This window comes from Xenopus laevis, chromosome 8L (genome assembly GCF_017654675.1).
Source record: "Xenopus laevis strain J_2021 chromosome 8L, Xenopus_laevis_v10.1, whole genome shotgun sequence".
NCBI classification, from domain to species: domain Eukaryota; kingdom Metazoa; phylum Chordata; class Amphibia; order Anura; family Pipidae; genus Xenopus; species Xenopus laevis.
The window spans coordinates 134259409-134283084 of record NC_054385.1 but is presented as its reverse complement, the minus strand read 5'-3'; the positions used below and the strand labels follow the sequence as shown (position 1 = coordinate 134283084).

The following is a 23676-nucleotide window of genomic DNA, read 5'->3' as shown; positions in this document are numbered from 1 at the left end:
GGGACCCGAACGCAGGTTCTATGCTTGTCAGCTCAGCGAGCCAACTGGTGTTTCTAAGCAGCCTGTGACTGGCGGCTCTCCTGCCCTGCTGCGAAGGATTTACACGCTCCCAGCGCCCTGCCTCTCTGCCCTTTTACTGATCACAGTCGCCCATCGATCACAGACAACAAAAAGTTCTATTGATTCACGGTTTTCCCACCCTGCTGCCGGCAACATGCAAAGTATTATTGATTATGGGGGGCACGAGAAAACACATTTCTATCATTGGGAGGGGGTGCACAACATTCGCCAAAACGAGTTGCCCTCTTTCTGCAGGTCTCCTTACTTATACACAAATGGATTTATGTTAAACACAACACACAGACAGACGGACAGGTGATTGAATATCTGCTCACTAGGTTCCTATTAGACTAGGAGTCACTTGTCCTTTATAGGCCACTTCCACAGCAAGACTAGGAATCACTTCTCCTTGATAGGCCGGTTGCACAACTAGACTTGGAGCCACTTCCACTTGATAGGCCGGTTGCACAACTAGACTAGGAGCCACTTCTCATTGATAGGCCGGTTCCACAGCAAGACTAGGAATCACTTGCAGCGGCCGGTACTCACTGGTAGTTGGAGCTGTTCCAATAGACCGAATGCCGGTTCCACAACTAGACTTGAAGCCACTTGTCCTTGATGAGCCATTGGCACAGCAAGCCTAAGAACAACTTGTCCTTGATAGGCCACTTGCACAGTAAGACTAGGAGTCACTTGTTCTTGATAGGCTGGTTCCACAACAAGACTAGCAGCCACTTGATAAGCCGGTTGCACAGCAAGACTAGAAATCACTTCTCCTTGATAGGCCGGTTGCACAACTAAACTAGGAGCCACTTCTCCTTGATAGGCTGGTTGCACAACTAGATTAGGTGCCACTTCTCCTTGATAGGCTGGTTCCACAACTAGATAGGAGTCACTTGTCCTTGATAGGCTGGTTCCACAACTAGATAGGAGTCACTTGTCCTTGATAGGCTGGTTCCACAACTAGATAGGAGTCACTTGTCCTTGATAGGTTGGTTCCACAACTAGACAGGAACTATGTGTCGAGCTCCCCAGTTCCATCTTATTGTGACTCACTCACCCCTGGAATAAACCAAGAAGCCACAGAGTGCACTCCCATTACATGGATTTACCAGATAAACAGCGAGATTGCACTACAACTCCCAGCTTCAATCACAAGCTGGTGGGTAGAACATGTGACTAGTTGCCTTGCAGGTCTCACTTACAAATCAGATGTGATCAGAGCGGAGAGGAAAGCTCACCGGAGCGAGGAGAGGCAGCAGGGCAATTATTTGAACCAGTTTTCCTTGTTTAAAGAAAGTTGTTAAGCGCAGGTTATTGACAGCTCCTGCCCCGTCTAATCTTTTTAAAAGCCCCAACCATTGGGGATCTGCTAACGAGATCGATGGTGTTCTAAATTGGGTTTTAATTAAACAATCAATCTGTGTCCACTTACTCAATTAGTGGGTCCCGGTGATATTCCAACATGACGAGACAATCTCTCCTGCACAGAACAGTCCTGGACCCCCACCCTGTCACACACAGAGGGGGAACACAGAGTCCCTAATAAAGCAGATAAGGCTCACCCTGTCCTTCTGTGACTTATTGATGGAACACTCACGCTCAGTATTGCCCCATTATTAAACACATTATTTGCCTTTAGAGCGGTGCAACATAATCACAATACCTCTATATACCTCTCGGCATGTCTCATACACCACTAGATACCTCTCGGCATGTCTCGTACACCTCTATATACCTCTCGGCATGTCTTGTATACCTCTATATACCCCTCAGCATGTCTCATACACCTCAATATACTGCTCAGCATGTCTCGTATACCCCTCGGCATGTCTCAAGCACCTCTATATACCTCTCAGCATGTCTCGTACACCTCTATATACCTCTCGGCATGTCTCGTTTACCTCTCAGCATGTCTCGTACACCTCTATATACCTCTCGGCATGTCTCGTATACCTCTATATACCCCTTAGCATGTCTCATACAACTCTATATATCTCTCAGTATGTCTTATATACCTCTCAGCATGTTTCATATACCTCTATGTACCTCTCAGCATGTCTTGTATACCTCAATATACCTCTTAGCATGTCTCATACAACTCTATATATCTCTCAGTATGTCTTATATACCTCTCAGCATGTTTCATATACCTCTATGTACCTCTCAGCATGCCTCGTATACCTCTCAGTAGTGATGTGCGGGTCAGGTTTTTCCCGACCCGCACCTGACCCTAACCCGCATCTGACTTCCTGATTCCTTTTATAGACCTGCGCTGACCCGACACACCGATCATGTCACAAAAGGGGCGGAGCAAGCAAGCACGCGGCTATAAAGCCGCAATTTGAAGGTGGCGGGCGGGGAGAGCAGGAGTAGGGCTCAACCCGCAAGTCACCCACGAAGAGGAGTGCGTCTCATATACATCTATATACCTCTCAGCACGTCTCATATAGCTCTTGGCCCGTCTCATATAGATCTATATACCTCTCAGCACATCGCATATACCTCTATATACCTCTAGGCAACTGTGGCAGGGCATAGGGCATTCAAAAGAGACTTGAACATGTTAAGATTAACAAAGGTCCAGGGCCAGATGGTATTCATCCCAGGGTAATTAGCGAGCTTAACTCTGTGATTGCCAAACCTCTTTACTTAATTTTTCAGGATTCATTGAGATCTGGCATTGTGCCGAGAGACTGGCGAATTGCTAATGTGGTGCCTCTATTCAAAAAAGGATCCCGTTCTCAGCCTCAAAACTATAGGCCAGTTAGTCTGACGTCAGTATTAGGAAAGCTTTTCGAAGGGTTAATAAAGGATAAGATACTGGACTTCATAGCAAATCATAATACTATGAGTTTGTGCCAGCATGGTTTTATGTGTAATAGATCTTGCCAGACTAACTTAATTTCTTTTTATGAGAATGTAAGTAGAGACCTCGATTCTGGGATGGCAGTGGATGTGATTTACTTAGACTTCGCTAAAGCATTTGATACAGTGCCACACAAAAGGTTACTGGTTAAATGAAGGAATGTTGGCCTGGAACATAGTATTTGTACCTGGATAGAGAACTGGCTAAAAGATAGACTACAAAGAGTGGTGGTAAATGGAACATTTTCTAATTGGACCAGTGTTGTTAGTGGAGTACCGCAGGGCTCTGTACTAGGTCCCTTGCTTTTCAACTTGTTTATTAATGACCTGGAGGTGGCCATTGAAAGTACTGTTTCTATTTTTGCAGATGATACTAAATTGTGCAGAACTATAGGTTCCATGCAGGATGCTGCCACTTTGCACAGTGATTTGTCTAAACTGGAAAACTGGGCAGCAAACTGGAAAATGAGCTTCAATGTTGATAAATGCAGGTTATGCACTTTGGCAAAAATAATATAAATGCAAGTTATACACTAAATGGCAGTGTGTTGGGAGTTTCCTAAAATGAAAAGGATCTAGGGGTCTTTGTAGATAACACGTTGTCTAATTCTGGGCAGTGTCATTCTGTGGCTACTAAAGCAAATAAAGTTCTGTCTTGCATAAAAAAGGGCATTAACTCAAGGGATGAAAACATAATTATGTCTCTTTATAGGTCCCTGGTAAGGCCTCATCTGGAGTATGCAGTTCAGTTTTGGACTCCAGTCCTTAAGAGGGATATAAATGAGCTGGAGAGAGTGCAGAGACGTGCAACTAAATTGGTTAGAGGGACGGAAGACTTAAATTATGAGGGTAGACTGTCAAGGTTGGGGTTGTTTTCTCTAGAAAAAAGGCGCTTGCGAGGGGACATGATTACACTTTACAAGTACATTAGAGGACATTATAGACAAATGGCAGGGGACCTTTTTACCCATAAAGTGGATCACCGTACCAGAGGCCACCCCTTTAGACTAGAAGAAAAGAACTTTCATTTGAAGCAACGTAGAGGGTTCTTCACAGTCAGGACAGTGAGGTTGTGGAATGCACTGCCGGGTGATGTTGTGATGGCTGATTCAGTTAATGCCTTTAAGAATGGCTTGGATGATTTTTTGGACAGACATAATATCCAAGGCTATTGTGATACTAAACTCTATAGTTAGTATAGGTATGGGTATATAGAATTTTAATTAAAAGTAGGGAGGGGTGTGTGTATGGATGATGGGTTTTCATTTGGAGGGGTTGAACTTGATGGACTTTGTCTTTTTTCAACCCAATTTAACTATGTAACTATGTAACTATGTAACTATAGGGGAGCCTGGGAATGGCCAACTGCCTCTGCCCAATTTCTGTTTTGATAATGACAAGTCCCAGCCGAGCAGAACTAATAAAGGACAAACGCTTTTGTGTGAATGGCAGAACATGGGCGTTTAGAGAGAATTAGGCCCTGGTTCCTATACTGGGGCACCCGGCCGTGTAATGGTGAGATAGAGCCACTCTCTGTGAATTCTCATTATTTCCGTGCTGCAATTCTCCCCAGTCCTGCACTTAAATAATGCAAACCCCTCACACAATTCCTCCACAGATACTTCTATGCTATAAATGAATATGGGCCGACATAATAGAACCATTCTAGGTCCTTTATTGTCTCATTTTGGCCCGGTACTTCCCCTCACCTACCCGAGTCTTGGCAGAGACACAATGGGTTCAGACAAAGGAGGCAGTGTCTGCTGGAGGAGCCTAGGAATATATTGTGCTTGTGGAGGTACAAGGTCCTGAGGCCAAGGCACAATGACGCCTGTGGGTGAGCGGGTGCAAGTAACAAAGGCCGTTTGTAATATTCTTTCATTTGGCTCTTTTTTGAGAGTTTGAAGGACACTCAGACACACCTGGTCGGAGGAGACCTCCTTGGCCAGTCAGTTATATAATTAACTGGTGAGGACTAGATGTATAGATTAAAGCTGAACACAGGAGAGGAATGAAAGACAGTGACCGGCATCCGCCTGGAACCCAAGGGACATTATCTGGAGGACAGCTCACTTTTCATCACATGCCAATCTAACATCATGAGAACCTGCTGAGGGCTACACAACCTCCTACCATACAATCCAGCATGAAGCCCAGCTCACATCTCACGGTGGCTTATTCAAGGACTTACCATAGACATAAAAACAGAAACAGACAGTTAGACACCCTAACCCTAACCACAGAGCTTTGGGACAGTGGTGTAAGGACAATTTGTGAGGCCATTTCTCCTTTGCAAATTAAAATATCTGGGGTTCTTATACCAGCTTAAATATTTTACTCTGCGCAATCAGTCATACGCATGTATTCAATTTATACTGGATAAAGGTGCAGGGATAGTGACAATAAACCTGCTGGACATCTATATGACAACATGGGATCAGTGGCCATACATAGAAGGACAAAGAGCTGGAGACTGTATCGTGATTGTACAGATGGAAAAGGATGAAGGGTGGGTGACAGTATGAGGAGTATAGAGATGGACAGAGCTACGGTCTGATGTCGGTCTAGAGAGGGCCAGAGGACTAGTGTGATCTTACAGATGGGCTGAGACATGGGGTCAGAGGTGGTATGACAATCCTACAGAGGGGCAGAGACACGGAATCAGAGGCCATACAATGATCATACAGATGGGTAGAGGTGGGGTGGGTGGCCGCCAGGCCCGGACTGGCAATCTGTGGGTTCTGGCAAATGCCAGAGGGGCTGCTGTAAGGTCCCATAGAAAGTCAGTATTTAGTGGGCTGGTGGGGGCTGTTTGGGCCTCTATGTGGGCTGATTGGGCCTCTGTGTACCTGAAATGCCAGGGCCTATTTTAATTCTCAGTCTGGACCTGGTGGCCGTACAATGATTGGACGAGGATTGGACAGAAGGGCAGAGACGTAGGGTCAGAGGCTGTATGATGATCATACAGACGGGCAGAGATGTACGGTCAGAGGCTGGACATCGATATGACAACATGGGTTCAGTGGCCATAGATAGGACAAAGAGCTGGAGACTGTATGATGATTGTACAGATGGAAAAGGATGAAGAGGCAGTATGAGGAGTATAGAGATGGACAGAGCTACGGTCTGATGTTGAAAGCGGTCTAGAGAGGGCCAGAGGACTAATGTGATCTTACAGATGGGCAGAGACATGGGGTCAGAGGTGGTATGACAATCCTACAGACAACAGAGACATGGGGTCAGAGGCCATACAATGATCATACAGGTGGGTAGAGGAGGGGTGGGTGGCTGTACAATGACTGGCGAATATTGGACAGACGGGCAGAGACGTGGGGTCAGAGGCTGTACGATGATCGGGCCGAATCCTTCCAGTTCCTCCAGATGAGAGAAGAAAGATTCATGGCAGTAAGATGTGTGACAATGAGCACAGCTGTTTCACACTGACAGTGTATTTGCTCTGACAATTCCCAGCCCAATCTCTACTGACATATGCCTCCGTTTAACTGCCGGCAAGAAAAATGAGGCAAGCAGTATATTAGGAGCACACGCTGCAGTCCTTTGTTTTCTCCAGGCAGAACAACAACAAGAAAAGGGCCTAATGGCAACACAGCACCCCCATCTTGCATCCGAGCCCCAATAGTGCAATGTCCAGCAGAGGCAAAGCCTGGGCATATCACCCAAAACATGACCTAGCCCCCGTCTCAAAGTCTGAACAAGGCACCGCATCTTCTGCTCCAAACAACAGGCCCCGCAGGGTAACACAGAGGAGTAAAACACACAACGTTTGGCACCAGAAAACACAATTATTTCATCCCTCTTACATTTTTGACACACACAAAAAAAAGTCAACACTGAAGGTTTAATTAGCCGAGCGCCTCAGAGACCAACCCTGTAGGACCTCCTTTAGTTATTTTAGTAACTAGAATTTCATTAACCTTTTTTCTATTAATAAAGAGTCGGAGCTTCCGGTGGCACCTTCACCCCCACTGGCAGCTCCGACTGATCCCCACATTCCATGTACAGCTACAGACAATACAATGTCCCCCAATCTCCTGAGTACAAGGAGCCTACACGGGGTACAGTGTTCCCTGCTCATTATTTCTCTTATACAATGACCTGCGCACTTCCAGCCCCCGAGTCTCAATCACTCTCACTGTCCCCTCCATTCACATAAACACTTTATTCCCTATGCCAATTCCTCATTCACCAGCCGCTAATTAACTCCAATAATAATATCACTGCAAAGCTGCCACCTCCATGTTTCATTTGGTTAACGCAGTCCCCTAAGTTTGCTCATAGTCTGTACAGAGAGATCCCATAAAACTATGGTACATAGGTATTCCCTGTACTAAGCACAATTCAGCAGGAACAGTCCCCTAAGTTTGCTCATAGTCTGTACTGAGAGATCCCATAAAACTATGGCACATAGGTATTCCCTGTACTAAGCACAATTCAGCAGGAACAGTCCCCTAAGTTTGCTCATAGTCTGTACAGAGAGATCCCATAAAACTATGGCACATAGGTATTCCCTGTACTAAGCACAATTCAGCAGGAACAGCCCCTAAGTTTGCTCATAGTCTGTACAGAGAGATCCCATAAAACTATGGCACATAGGTATTCCCTGTACTAAGCACAATTCAGCAGGAACAGTCCCTAAGTTTGCTCATAGTCTGTACAGAGAGATCCCATAAAACTATGGCACATAGGTATTCCCTGTACTAAGCACAATTCAGCAGGAACAGTCCCTAAGTTTGCTCATAGTCTGTACAGAGAGATCCCATAAAACTATGGTACATAGGTATTCCCTGTACTAAGCACAATTCAGCAGGAACAGTCCCCTAAATTTGCTCATAGTCTGTACAGAGAGATCCCATAAAACTATGACAGCATAGGTATTCCCTGTACTAAGCACAATTCAGCAGGAACAGCCCCTAAGTTTGCTCATAGTCTGTACAGAGAGATCCCATAAAACTATGGCACATAGGTATTCCCTGTACTAAGCACAATTCAGCAGGAACAGTCCCTAAGTTTGCTCATAGTCTGTACAGAGAGATCCCATAAAACTATGGCACATAGGTATTCCCTGTACTAAGCACAATTCAGCAGGAACAGTCCCTAAGTTTGCTCATAGTCTGTACAGAGAGATCCCATAAAACTATGGCAGCATAGGTATTCCCCTGTACTAAGCACAATTCAGCAGGAACAGTCCCCTAAATTTGCTCATAGTCTGTACAGAGAGATCCCATAAAACTATGGCACATAGGTATTCCCTGTACTAAGCACAATTCAGCAGGAACAGTCCCCTAAGTTTGCTCATAGTCTGTACAGAGAGATCCCATAAAACTATGGCACATAGGTATTCCCTGTACTAAGCACAATTCAGCAGGAACAGCCCCTAAGTTTGCTCATAGTCTGTACAGAGAGATCCCATAAAACTATGGCACATAGGTATTCCCTGTACTAAGCACAATTCAGCAGGAACAGTCCCTAAGTTTGCTCATAGTCTGTACAGAGAGATCCCATAAAACTATGGCACATAGGTATTCCCTGTACTAAGCACAATTCAGCAGGAACAGTCCCTAAGTTTGCTCATAGTCTGTACAGAGAGATCCCATAAAACTATGGTACATAGGTATTCCCTGTACTAAGCACAATTCAGCAGGAACAGTCCCCTAAATTTGCTCATAGTCTGTACAGAGAGATCCCATAAAACTATGACAGCATAGGTATTCCCTGTACTAAGCACAATTCAGCAGGAACAGCCCCTAAGTTTGCTCATAGTCTGTACAGAGAGATCCCATAAAACTATGGCACATAGGTATTCCCTGTACTAAGCACAATTCAGCAGGAACAGTCCCTAAGTTTGCTCATAGTCTGTACAGAGAGATCCCATAAAACTATGGCACATAGGTATTCCCTGTACTAAGCACAATTCAGCAGGAACAGTCCCTAAGTTTGCTCATAGTCTGTACAGAGAGATCCCATAAAACTATGGCAGCATAGGTATTCCCCTGTACTAAGCACAATTCAGCAGGAACAGTCCCCTAAATTTGCTCATAGTCTGTACAGAGAGATCCCATAAAACTATGGCACATAGGTATTCCCTGTACTAAGCACAATTCAGCAGGAACAGTCCCCTAAGTTTGCTCATAGTCTGTACAGAGAGATCCCATAAAACTATGGCAGCATAGGTATTCCCCTGTACTAAGCACAATTCAGCAGGAACAGTCCCCTAAGTTTGCTCATAGTCTGTACAGAGAGATCCCATAAAACTATGGCAGCATAGGTATTCCCTGTACTAAGCACAATTCAGCAGGAACAGTCCCCTAAATTTGCTCATAGTCTGTACAGAGAGATCCCATAAAACTATGACAGCATAGGTATTCCCTGTACTAAGCACAATTCAGCAGGAACAGTCCCTAAATTTGCTCATAGTCTGTACAGAGAGATCCCATAAAACTATGGCACATAGGTATTCCCTGTATTAAGCACAATTCAGCAGGAACAGTCCCTAAGTTTGCTCATAGTCTGTACAGAGAGATCCCATAAAACTATGGTACATAGGTATTCCCTGTATTAAGCACAATTCAGCAGGAACAGTCCCTAAGTTTGCTCATAGTCTGTACAGAGAGATCCCATAAAACTATGGCACATAGGTATTCCCTGTACTAAGCACAATTCAGCAGGAACAGTCCCTAAGTTTGCTCATAGTCTGTACAGAGAGATCCCATAAAACTATGGCAGCAATAGGTATTCCCTGTACTAAGCACAATTCAGCAGGAACAGTCCCCTAACGTTTGCTCATAGTCTGTACAGAGAGATCCCATAAAACTATGGCAGCATAGGTATTCCCTGTACTAAGCACAATTCAGCAGGAACAGTCCCCTAAGTTTGCTCATAGTCTGGTACAGAGAGATCCCATAAAACTATGACAGCATAGGTATTCCCCCTGTACTAAGCACAATTCAGCAGGAAACAGTCCCTAAAGTTTGCTCATAGTCTGTACAGAGAGATCCCATAAAACTATGGTACATAGGTATTCCCTGTATTAAGCACAATTCAGCAGGAACAGTCCCTAAGTTTGCTCATAGTCTGTACAGAGAGATCCCATAAAACTATGGCACATAGGTATTCCCTGGTACTAAGCACAATTCAGCAGGAACAGTCCCCTAAGTTTGCTCATAGTCTGTACAGAGAGGATCCCATAAAACTATGGACAGCATAGGTATTCCCTGTACTAAGCACAATTCAGCAGGAACAGTCCCCTAAGTTTGCTCATAGTCTTGTACAGAGAGATCCCATAAAACTATGGCAGCATAGGTATTCCCTGCTACTAAGCACAATTCAGCAGGGAAACAGTCCCCTAAGTTTGCTCATAGTCTGTAAGATGAGATCCCATAAAACTATGGCAGCATAGGTAATTCCCTTACTAAGCACAATTCAGCAGTAACAAGTTCCCCTAAGTTTGCTCATAGTCTGTCAAGAGAGATCCCATAAAACTATGGCACATAGTATTCCCTGTACTAAGCACAATTCAGCAGGAACAGTCCCTAAGTTTGCTCATAGTCTGTACAGAGAGATCCCATAAAACTATGCAGCATAGGTATTCCCTGTACTAAGCACAATTCAGCAGGAACAGTCCCCTAAATTGCTCATAGTCTGTACAGAGAGATCCCATAAACTATGGCAGCATAGGATTCCCTGTACTAAGCACAATTCAGCAGGAACAGTCCCTAAGTTTGCTCATAGTCTGTACAGAGAGATCCCATAAAACTATGGTACATAGGTATTCCCTGTACTAAGCACAATTCAGCAGGAACAGTCCCCTAAATTTGCTCATAGTCTGTACAGAGAGATCCCATAAAACTATGGCAGCATAGGTATTTCCCTGTACTAAGCACAATTCAGCAGGAACAGTCCCCTAAATTTGCTCATAGTCTGTACAGAGAGATCCCATAAAACTATGGCAGCATAGGTATTCCCTGTACTAAGCACAATTCAGCAGGAACAGTCCCTAAGTTTGCTCATAGTCTGTACAGAGAGATCCCATAAAACTATGGCAGCATAGGTATTCCCTGTTACTAAGCACAATTCAGCAGGAACAGTCCCTAAGTTTGCTCATAGTCTGTACAGAGAGATCCCATAAAACTATGGCACATAGGTATTCCCTGTACTAAGCACAATTCAGCAGGAACAGTCCCTAAGTTTGCTCATAGTCTGTACAGAGAGATCCCATAAAACTATGGTACATAGGTATTCCCTGTACTAAGCACAATTCAGCAGGAACAGTCCCTAAGTTTGCTCATAGTCTGTACAGAGAGATCCCATAAAACTATGGTACATAGGTATTCCCTGTACTAAGCACAATTCAGCAGGAACAGTCCCTAAGTTTGCTCATAGTCTGTACAGAGAGATCCCATAAAACTATGTTACATAGGTATTCCCTATACTAAGCACAATTCAGCAGGAACAGTCCCTAAAGTTTGCTACAATAGCGCACCGGTGCTGGGAGGGGGAAGAATAAAAGAGCGCACCAGGGGCAGGGGCAGAATACAAAGCAATGAAAATGACGTCAGGACAAGGAGAGGGCACATATACACACTGGGTGGTTGGGGATACGGCTGCTCTAGCAGATTTCTGCTGCACTGAGTATAAATACAGTCCAGAGCTAATTAGAGTAACGAGATCCTCTCTATATTCCACTTGTTAGTGCAGGGGGAGTAATTAATTATTCTTGCAACAGGATCTTTCAGCACTTTTCAGACTGATACGTTGATAAGTCCTCTTGTTGGAGAAGGGAGAGTGAGGAGAGGCCTAAAGCCACTGACCCTTCAGCCTAATACTGTACCCCCCCCAGCCTAACTCCAAACGGACTATGTACTGTCTATAGGGTTGTACCCCGACACCACTACTACGGCCAAGGGCACAGACACTGGAATATCACACAGCTTGTTACAAGTCTCTTGCACCCTGAGCTGGGCCACTGACCATTAAATCCCTCAGGCACCAAACAAATCCACCAACAACTCGCCTGACAATAAAGTTTTCTGGCCAAACCAAAATCCCAGCGTTATACTTTGTGTAATAAGTAATGGCCACTCTCAATCTGTATACTGATATAGTAGGGAGAGATGTGTCTATAGTAACAGTGGATAATAGTCTCTGGGAAGGGAGTGTGACTGTGGGATAGCAGGTATAGTAGGGAGAGATGTGTCTATAGTAACAGTGGATAATAGTCTCTGGGAAGGGAGTGTGACTGTGGGATAGCAGGTATAGTAGGGAGAGATGTGTCTATAGTAACAGTGGATAATAGTCTCTGGGAAGGGAGTGTGACTGTGGGATAGCAGGTATAGTAGGGAGAGATGGTGTCTATAGTAACAGTGGGATAATAGTCTCTGGGAAGGGAGTGTGACTGTGGGATAGCAGGTATAGTAGGGAGAGATGGTGTCTATAGTAACAGTGGGATAATAGTCTCTGGGAAGGGAGTGTGACTGTGGGATAGCAGGTATAGTAGGGAGAGATGGTGTCTATAGTAACAGTGGATAATAGTCTCTGGGAAGGGAGTGTGACTGTGGGATAGCAGGTATAGTAGGGAGAGATGGTGCCTATAGTAACAGGGATAATAGTCTCTGGGAAGGGAGTGTGACTGTGGGATAGCAGGTATAGTAGGGAGAGATGGTGCCTATAGTAACAGTGGATAATAGTCTCTGGGAAGGGAGTGTGACTGTGGGATAGCAGGTATAGTAGGGAGAGATGGTGTCTATAGTAACAGTGGATAATAGTCTCTGGGAAGGGAGTGTGACTGTGGGATAGCAGGTATAGTAGGGAGAGATGGTGTCTATAGTAACAGTAGATAATAGTCTCTGGGAAGGGAGTGTGGACTGTGGGATAGCAGGTATAGTAGGGAGAGATGGTGTCTATAGTAACAGTGGATAATAGTCTCTGGAAGGGAGTGTGACTGTGGGATAGCAGGTATAGTAGGGAGAGATGGTGTCTATAGTAACAGTGGATAATAGTCTCTGGGAAGGGAGTGTGACTGTGGGATAGCAGGTATAGTAGGGAGAGATGGTGTCTATAGTAACAGTGGATAATAGTCTCTGGGAAGGGAGTGTGACTGTGGGATAGCAGGTATAGTAGGGAGAGATGGTGCCTATAGTAACAGTGGATAATAGTCTCTGGGAAGGGAATGTGACTGTGGGATAGCAGGTATAGTAGGGAGAGATGGTGCCTATAGTAACAGTGGGATAATAGTCTCTGGGAAGGGAGTGTGACTGTGGGATAGCAGGTATAGTAGGGAGAGATGGTGCCTATAGTAACAGTGGATAATAGCAGCACAAAGGCTGGAGTGTATATCAGACAGAATCAGCTATAACATGTATAGTTGTACCCCTGTGGGTGTGAGTTCCCCTTTAAGCATGCACACAAAGCGGCACTGACAGTCCATTCTCCCCCCGCTGACTGATCACTGGGGGCCGGAGAGAAAAGAGCTGCGTCCCCCCTGTCACACTGTATAGGTGGGATATAAAGTGAGTGCAGATCAGTATTTCAGGGGAAGCCGCTTCATCTTGCCCTGGCCCCCAGCATCCCCCCGCGGATTAGACGTCTCCCAATTTCATGCTGGAGCTGGAACTAATTAAGAATTTTAAACACCTTCCCTCCCCCCAAAGAAGAAGCAAAGCCTGTCCCAGGCTCACACACTAGTACACAGTGTCTAAATATACAGAATATTATATACAGTAACTATATATATACACATACACACATTGCTTCTCTATAACATCACTCTGGAAACGTGGCAACAACTTTCCCCAATCTCGTTCCGCTACAGCCAGCAGCACCCGCTCACTCTCCTCCATCTATAGATCCCCTCTCCTACATCTCAACCGCACTCTATAGATCCCCTCTCCTGCATCTCAACCGCACTCCATAGATTCCCTCTCCTGCATCTCAACCGCACTCTATAGATCCCCTCTGCTGCATCTCAACCGCACTCCATAGATTCCCTCTCCTGCATCTCAACCGCACTCTATAGATCCCCTCTGCTGCATCTCAACCGCACTCTATAGATCCCCTCTGCTGCATCTCAACCGCACTCCATGGATCCCCTCTGCTGCATCTCAACCGCACTCCATGGATCCCCTCTGCTGCATCTCAACCGCACTCCATGGATTCCCTCTGCTGCATCTCAAGCGCACTCCATAGACTCCCTCTGCTGCATCTCAACCGCACTCTATAGATTCCCTCTGCTGCATCTCAACCGCACTCCATGGATCCCCTCTGCTACATCTCAACCGCACTCTATAGATCCCCTCTGCTACATCTCAACCGCACTCTATAGATCCCCTCTTCTTCATCTCAACCGCAATCTATAGATTCCCTCTGCTACATCTCAACCGCACTCTATAGATTTATAGGTACAGTGCAACAGCAGTAAGAACCAACTGATTCACTAGCAAAGAGTAATCCCTCCAAACTTACCTCTAATTCTGCCCACCGAAAAGATGGCAGTAAAGTGCTTGCAGATATTAGGAAGTCTCACAGATGGTAGATACCCCACCCCCAGGTGGCACTGGTGTGTGACTAAAGGCAAAGCTAGAACTTGCACATCTGTTATTTGAACCTATTTGTTGGACATAGTACAGAAATAAATCATGGCCCCCATGCAAGGCCCCAGGCAATAGAAGTCATTAGTCACACCCCAAGCACAGGTAATGCCAAGGGGCCCCCAAGCCGCTGTTCCTTCTCTGGGGCAAGGGCAGGATTAGTGGAAGATTCGCACAGTTTACAATGGCCCCGGCTGATCATTAACGACTCACTAAACTCGGCCAGTGAATGGGGCTTATTGAAATGAGGCGGCGGGGGGTGTTCTCGGCCCATTCTGCTCCTGCATTAAGTAAGTAGATCACTTCCAGTTTGATTCCCCGGTCGGCCCACAAACTGACTCCCACGTTCTCACTGCACAAAGTCAATGGAAATGCGCCTATTGAGGAGCAGCATCCAATACACACAAATAGCTTGCAGAGGTCTTTACCCCAATCTCTTCCTGGAGAGGGAAATGAGGTGCGTTCCCACCCGAAATGCATGGGATTGGGTGAGAAGGAGCCAGTACTGCCCCCAATACACATTGCCACAATAACACTTGTCCCACACAAGAAATAAAGGTTCTGTATTGTCCCGGCCGTTGGCTGTGGCTTTGCTGCGTTGTTGTGCACAATTGCCAGGGGTATCTCACTGTTTGTCTCCAGCTTTAACCTGCCCCAAGGGCAACAATTACATGAAATAACAGCACAACCGGACTGGGACTAAACAGAACACAAGCCACGTGCATTTCTACACAATGTGTGTGCCCAAAGTCTAAGCAATCCCTGAGCCTGGGGAAGAATCTAACAGCAGCAGGGGGCAAATGTACTCACTGCAGAAATCCACCTCTAGGGGGCGACGTGGGGGAAGTACATCCTGGTACTCATGGGAGTCTCTGGGAAAATGACAGCACTCCTGTCTTGCTTTATGGCAGGGCTCCTAGATACCCATTTGCAGCACCGCTGGGTGGAAGAAATGTATTATTCTCAGGGAAAGAGAACATGGCAGCAGTATGAGGATTATTAAAGGGGAGATAATTATGCAGTGATAGGTGAGGGAGCACCTACCCGAGCTGTGACAGACACCCGCTGCCATTTCACAGGACCCAGACCCACAGCCCACCGGGGTGCTGATGGATTGGCAGCAATGAAAGGAGGCGCAGGGAAGGCTGACAGTCTCATAGAGGCCAGTGTGTGTGCAATAGGATTCCAGGGACGCAGGACAAAGGCTGCACACACACAGGGAGTGGGTGGACAGAGGAGACAGGGAGATGGATCTCATTACATTCTCACCATAAAGCCGATAAGATCTCAGCTCCTATATAACTGGCCGCCATGTAATTACACTGATAGCCTCCCGGCCCGGCCACTCTCTCACACATTTCATTAGCAACGACCCCTCGCTCTGGGCTGGGTCACCCTTAGGGCAGTGCCAAGGAGCATCAGGACACACAAGTTGCTCCCTAATAGGGAGGGCATTTGTTTCCCTATCCGGAAATATATAATATGCTGTCTGGTTGTTGGGATCAGCGAACCCCAGCGACCCTAAGCTTAGACTTATTTTTGATTATTACAGTGTTTATTCATCTCCCATCCAGACACTGGCCCGGTCTTACACAGACTATGATGAATTATTCAACACCAGCAGCATTAAAAAAACAAAAACTAAGACTAATTGCAAATTGTCTCTGAAAACCACTGTCTGCCTCGTACCACGGGGGTATTCATTAAAGGCCAATATGGAATAACGTGAGCGATCAATTCAAATATCAGTTAATTTTCCGTCTCCCAATTCATCGGTTCCGCATGAGTGATTTACCCAGGAATCCTCCGCCATCAATATTTATTGGCCAAAGCTTTCACCTACACCTAGTGAATCACAGCAGAAACAGTAAATATAATAATCCCATATATAATAACCATACATATAATAACCCCATATATAATAATAACCCTATAACCTACAAATAATAATCCCATATACTATATAATATTAACCCTATAACCCTACATATAATAATCCCATATATAATAATCCCATATATAATAATAACCCTACAAATAATAATTCCATATTTAATAATAACCCTACATATAATAATCCCATATATAATAATAACCCAACATATAATAATCCCATATTTAATAACCATATAAATAATAATCCCATATATAATAATAACCCTATAAATAACCCTACTAATAATCCCATATATAAATAATAACCCTACATATAATAATCCCATATATAATAATAACCCTACAAATAATAATTCCATATTTAATAATAACCCTACATATAATAATCCCATATATAATAATAACCCAACATATAATAATCCCATATTTAATAACCATATAAATAATAATCCCATATATAATAATAACCCTATAAATAACCCTACTAATAATCCCATATATAAATAATAACCCTACATATAATAATCCCATATATAATAATAACCCTACAAATAATAATTCCATATTTAATAATAACCCTACATATAATAATCCCATATATAATAATAACCCAACATATAATAATCACATATACAGGTATGGGACCTGTTATCCAGAATACTCGGGACCTGGGGTTTTTGGATAACGGATCTTTCCGTAATTTGGGTCTTCATGCCTTAAATCTACTAGAAATTAATTTAAACATTAAATAAACCCAATAGGCTGGTTTTGCTTCCAATAAGGATTAATTATATCTAAATTGGGATCAAGTACAAGATACTGTTATATTATTACAGAGAAAAAGGAAATCATTTTTAAAAATTTGGATTATTTGGATAAAGTGGGAGACAGCCATTCCATAATTCGGAGCTTTCTGGATATTGGGTTTCCGGATAAGCGATCCAAAACCTGTATAATAACCATACAAATAATAATCCCATACAGTATATAATAATAACCCTACAAATAATAATCCCATATATAATAATAACCCTAAAACTAGGGATGAACACCGATTCGGAGGGGATTCGGACAGGATTAGGCCTTTTTCAGCAGGATTCGGACGAATCCTTCTGCCCGGCCGAACTGGGCAAATTAGGGGCGGGGAGGGAAATCACGTGAATTTTTGTCACAAAACAAGAAAGTAAAAAATGTTTTCCAATCCCTAATTTGCATATACAAATTAGGATTCTGATTAATTTCGGTATTCGCCCGAATCTTTCATAAAGGATTCGGGGGTTCGTCCAAATCCAAAATAGTGGATTAGGTGCATGCCTACCTATAACCCTACATATAATGATCCCATCTATAATAATAACCCTATAAATTAGAAAAAAATATAGACAAGTATGGGACCTGCTTTACAGAAAGCCTGGGGTTTTCTTGATAATGGATCTTTGCGTAATTTGTATCATTATACCTTAATTATATCTTAGTTGGGATCAAGTACAAGCTACTGCTTTATTATTACACAGAAAAAGGAAATCCTTTTTAAAAATGTGAATTATCTGAATAAAATGGAGTATACGGGAGACGGCCTTAACGTAATTGAGTTGTCTGGATAATGGATCCCATAGCTGTATATACAGGGCTATATTAATGCTAAGAAGCAGGACCAATGCTACAGTGCCGTGCAATCCTTGATAGTTATATTGAAGGGGCTCAATGACATGACTAAGGGGCCCCTATACGGTATGGGTGGAGTGTTGCACCTAGGGATGAAGGGCTAAAATAAATCCTAGGTTGTTTGCTCATGTCCTGGAGGCAATTAGAAGGAAGCTAGGAATTGCCCCGGGATGCTGCTTCTGGGTGCGGTGGCTGGGCCAGTACTCGGGTGCCCCCAATACAGAGTTATGGGCTGCAGGAAAAAGAAGGGGCCCCACACCTGCTTTACTGTTGGCCCATACGGGGCAGTTTTAGGCCCTAGTGAAGGAGGGGAGGTACTTAGAGATGACAATGCAAGAACCCAAAGACTCTCATTCCCATTGGGCTTCAGCCTCAGACAGACAGCGCCCCAGTCCAGCCCTGTGTGGTACATGTAGATAAGGGTGCAGACACACCAGACACCCCACATATATCATATTGTGGCCCCGCAACCTTATCACTTCATTACACAGGGCCCCCAAATGGCTACAGAACTGCGCCTGGAACTCTGCATGAATATCCCTGACAATAAAGGAAACGTAACGATGCCACGGAAGCCTGAAATAGGGGGCCGCGTTATTTCTTATTATGCACAAACATCGATGAGCCAATCCCCAAGTGTCATTTATAAGGATTGTGTATTACACACTAATGTATACCGGGGGAGATAAACGAAGGGGAATATATGACAGACCTTATAGGGTCCCCACAAGATTCCTTTGTCCCCGGGGGCTCCTGTCCCCAGTCATAGAGACTCTGTATAGTAACAACCAAAAGTTCAATACGTCTCCCTGAATGGGGAATTGTAGGTAACCAGCTTCTGGAAAGCACAGCCCTCCCCCCCCCCTCCATCTAGGGGTATTGGCCAATGCCCCCCACACAGCTCTCTCTTCTATATCCCAATATCTGCCCTGTAGTGATGTCATGTGACCCACTGTAAGTACAGGTATAGGATCTGTTATCCACAAAGCTCCGAATTATGGAAAGGCCGTCTTCCATAGACTCCATTTTATCCAAATAATCCAAATTTTAAAAAAGGATTTCCTTTCTCTGTGTAAATATACAGTCGTTTGTACTTGATCCCAACTAATATATCATTAATTATAATCTTATTGGAGGCAAAACCAGCCTATTGAGTCATGCTCATGTGATTTCCTAGTAGACTTTAGGTATGAAGTTCCAAATTACGGAAAGATCCGTTATGTAGAAAACACCAGGTCCCTAGCATTGTGGATAACAGGTCCCACACCTGTATTATAAAAAATGCCCTAAAATGAGTGTCAAGAAACAGAATATTGTCGTTGAACTATACAGCACTACAGACAAGACGTTACACAGGACTGTGCATTGCAGGGGGTGAATGATAGAGATGGGGCAGGTTTAGTAGCAACACTGGCTACAAGGCGGCCATTAGTTGTAACAAGATAACAAGGATGCATCTAATGCGCTGCAATGAGAGGTGCAGTAATGCGAGAAGTAAACAGATTTACTATCAATCAGCAGAATCACGAGACGTGGCCCAGACCCATAATTCCACCCACGTTCTCCTGACGGCACTCGCTGAATACTCATTGGGCTCTGGTTCCCCCCGAGGAGCTGCCTATAGATGTCGGGATAAGATCTCCGGCATTTCCTCGCCCTCCTGGCAGAGAATAAAGTGTCCGTTTCCTAGGGGCACCCCGAGTATTAGGGGGTTTTGCTTGTGTGTCAGCTGGTGATGCAGGGAAGTGGCACGGAGGAAGAGTACCCCGGCACACGCACACAAGTAATGGTTTGATGGTCCCTCAATCCCCCCAAACACAGCTCGACTCTGAAAGCAAACACAGAAATCACTGGGCTATTTGCTCTTTATGTGAAGCGTCAGTGCCTGGGGGGCGCCGCAGAGCCTTGTGCCTGACACTCATGCTTTATGATTTTGTTTTTCCCACGTAATTGTGCTGCAGCATCAAGCTTAGGTGCCCCCCGGAGTAACCCCCGCGTGCCAGGGAACAGGGGCACAAAGTCCTTGTATGTCCTACTCTTTGTGCTACACCGGGGCCCCCGTTAGCAGCAATGCACCCCTAAACTCATTATTGTGCCACATGGGAACCCACAGTGCTCCCAAATGCTCTGCTCTCTTCTCTACAGACAGAGCCCCCCCATAGCAACGTACCCCTAAAACTCATTATTGTGCCACATGGGAACCCACAGTGCTCCCAAATGCTCTGCTCTCTTCTCTACAGACAGAGCCCCCCCATAGCAACGTACCCCTAAAACTCATTATTGTGCTACATGGGAACCCACAGTGCTCCCAAACCCTGTGCTCTCTCCTCTACAGACAGGGCCACCCAGGAGCAATGAATGTACCCCTAAACTGTACTAATGTGTCCTCCTCACTGTGCCACGGGGCCCCCCCCATTATACTCAGCCCCTGCCCTTTCTCCTCTCGTCTTTATCAGTGACAAAAGGGCCAGCCTGGCACACACCCTACTCATGAGATATTGTGGGTACCACACTAATATACCCAGCACTGTACTCACTAATATACCCACCTACATTATAGTCAGCATTCTGCAATGTCCTTGTACCAGTCATGTGCCCATACAGTACCCAGCACTGTCACCCCATACCCCCAACACTGACATCTTGGGATTAGGGCTCCAGAGTATGAACCCCAAATGATCCCTAAAGCCTGCACATGCCAGGACCTTCTCTGCCACCATCCATAGCCCATAGTTTCAGGTGTGGGGTCACTTGGCATAAGAACTAACATGTGCGAAGTGATTGTGGGTAACAGCAGGAATAAGCAGTGCCAGCGCAGGGGGTGAGAAGATGGGGAGGCTGGAGGGGAGCACTCGGCTCGGAGGCAGATTATTACACAGAGAGGGAAGATGATCGATGCTTTTGTGCTCAGGTACAACTGCTCAGCACATGCCCCATGTTCCCTCCTGGTACCTCATAAATAACTTGTGCCCACATGATTAGCAGCCCACACTCCTCAAACATGGTGCCCGGGCAAAGCAGGCATTAGTATATAGGCTATATATATATATATACACAGCCATATAGAAATGCATCAGACAGGGCCATATATATACCTGGTACTGTGTGTAATGCCAAGCACAATGGGCACAGCACCCAGCCTGCACCTCACAGTATCATTCCTGGCACTGTACCCCGGCACTATAATCCCCAACATTGTACCAGAGTAACCAGTGCCAGTTTAATCTCTGATACTGTACTGAATGCATTAACCAGGCATATTATCTGCACAAATCACCCCAGAAGTACCACACGCGGAACTGGCACCAGAACCAGGCGATAAACAGTAGAACTCACATTTTACCTTTTTTTTTCAGGGTTCCAGGTTTAAAATCAGAAACTTGTATAATCAGGGAAATGGATTCTGTATTATATATTGGTGGGACCACAGATAATCTGTGTAAAATGTGTGAATTGTACCTGGGCAATATTAATCGCCAGCACTGTATTTAACAACATATTCCCTGGCATTGTCTGTGGCATTGGACCCAGCAATCTAATCCCTGGCACTGGAAACAGTAATTTAATCCCTGGCACTGGAAACAGTAATCTAATCCCTGGCACTGGAAACAGTAATTTAATCCCTGGCACTGGAAACATTAATTTAATCCCTGGCACTGGAAACAGTAATCTAATCCCTGGCACTGGAAACAGTAATCTAATCCCTGGCACTGGACCCAGCAATTTAATCCCTGGCACCGGAAACAGCAATCTAATCCCTGACACTGGACCCAGCAATCTAATCCCTGGCACTGGGAACAGTCATCTAATCCCTGGCACTGGACCCAGCAATCTAATTCCTGGCACTGGACCCAGCAATCTAATCCCTGGCACTGGGAACAGTCATCTAATCCCTGGCACTGGACCCAGCAATCTAATCCCTGGCACTGGAGGCCGGCCGTATAAAGTGTAAATGTGTATGAAGCATTGTGTAAGTGACACTGTATATCCAGTAGTGTAGCACCCAGCAGCACCCCATGCCCAGCACAGTAGCTGCCACCAGAGCACCCAGTAGTATAATATGAGTGAGCGGTACCCGGGTGCTGGCAGTAGATCCCAGTGGTACAAGTCAGATGTGCCCATACCCGGAATTAGGATTTATTCTTTGCCTTTGTTTTGGGATCCAGAAAATGGTGTTTAGTCAGAAGCTTCCCCTGAATTCTTGTACCACACAGAATAGTAACAAACCATCTATTGGGCCACACCGTTCATTTGTGAAATTGGTTTGTGATCCGAGAAATAAGAATTGGACCCAGCAGCACCCGGACACCCCGATACCCCATGAACATTCTCCCACTCACCTACACCTCACCTGTACCAATGTCATCAGTAGCTGTGTAATGATCACTACAACTGCAGCACCCAGGCGACCCCAGCAGCACCCAGACGACCCCAGCAGCACCCAGGCGACCCCAGCAGCACCCAGGCGACCCCAGCAGCACCCAGGCGACCCCAGCAGCACCCAGGCGACCCCAGCAGCACCCAGGAGACCCCAGCAGCACCAGGAGACCCCAGCAGCACCCAGGAGACCCCAGCAGCACCCAGGAGACCCCAGCAGCACCCAGGCGACCCCAGCAGCACCCAGGCGACCCCAGCAGCACCCAGGCGACCCCAGCAGCACCCAGGCGACCCCAGCAGCACCCAGGCGACCCCAGCAGCACCCAGGCGATCCCATCAGCACCCAGGCGATCCCATCAGCACCCAGGCGATCCCATCAGCACCCAGGCGATCCCATCAGCACCCAGGAGACCCCAGCAGCACCCAGGCGACAAAATATTAGCCAGGTGACCCATCAGAACCGAGGGCCCCAGTAGAAGTAAGGCACAAGACAAGCAGCAGTATCAGTAAGAGCAGTATCAGTAGTATCAGTAGTATCAGTAGTATCAGTAGTATCAGTACTTGTGATGGGATCAGTCAGTGGGACACACACAGCCCAACAGAAAAGCCATTCCCGCAGCAGAACGTCCCCACCGTGTCCCACAGAACAAGAGCAGAAGCGGAGGCAGCGGCCGGTACTCACTGGTAGTTGGAGCTGTTCCAATAGACCGAGTGCCGGTTGGCTCCGGAGCGGGGAAACAGGGAGAGCAGCGGCAAGATAAGCGCGAACACCAAAGCCATGATCCGCACCTCACAGCGCCTCACAGCTAATGATTGAGCCTGAACGCGCTATGCGCGCACCCGACACCCGGTCCTGCCCACAGCTCCGCCCATTACGTTCTATGTATTGTAAGAGCGCACAGTCCCCGCCCAGCTTGGTTCGGCCTCCTCACGGCTACGGCCTGAGACGGATCACAAGCCCCGCCCACCACACGTTCCATGAACGTCTTGAGACGCCCACGTTACGCCCACATCAGCCATGAGGAGGAGAGAAGCCCAAGTAAAGCTCAGAGTTCATCATAACGGAGCAGGTTGGAAGCTGCTCATTTTATACACGTACAATGTTGGCTGCGTCTTTTTCTGTCAGTATAACCAGTTCTGTGGTACTAACTCCCAGTATAACCAGTTCTGTGGTACCAACTCCCAGTATAACCAGTTCTGTGGTACC

The 23676-nt window shown here is 45.7% G+C and overlaps 1 protein-coding gene across 1 annotated transcript in view; it reads right to left on the bottom strand.

Moving 5' to 3' along the window:
- The window catches only part of LOC108699476 (ephrin-A3), a 46768-nt gene extending 23451 nt beyond the window's left edge, over nt 1-23317 (bottom strand). The window contains exon 1 of the mRNA XM_018231573.2: nt 23152-23317. Coding sequence (XP_018087062.1) covers nt 23152-23249 — 98 coding nt within the window. The 5' untranslated portion in view covers nt 23250-23317. The remainder of the gene's footprint in view (nt 1-23151) is intronic.
- Between the last annotated feature and the right edge of the window lie 359 nt (nt 23318-23676).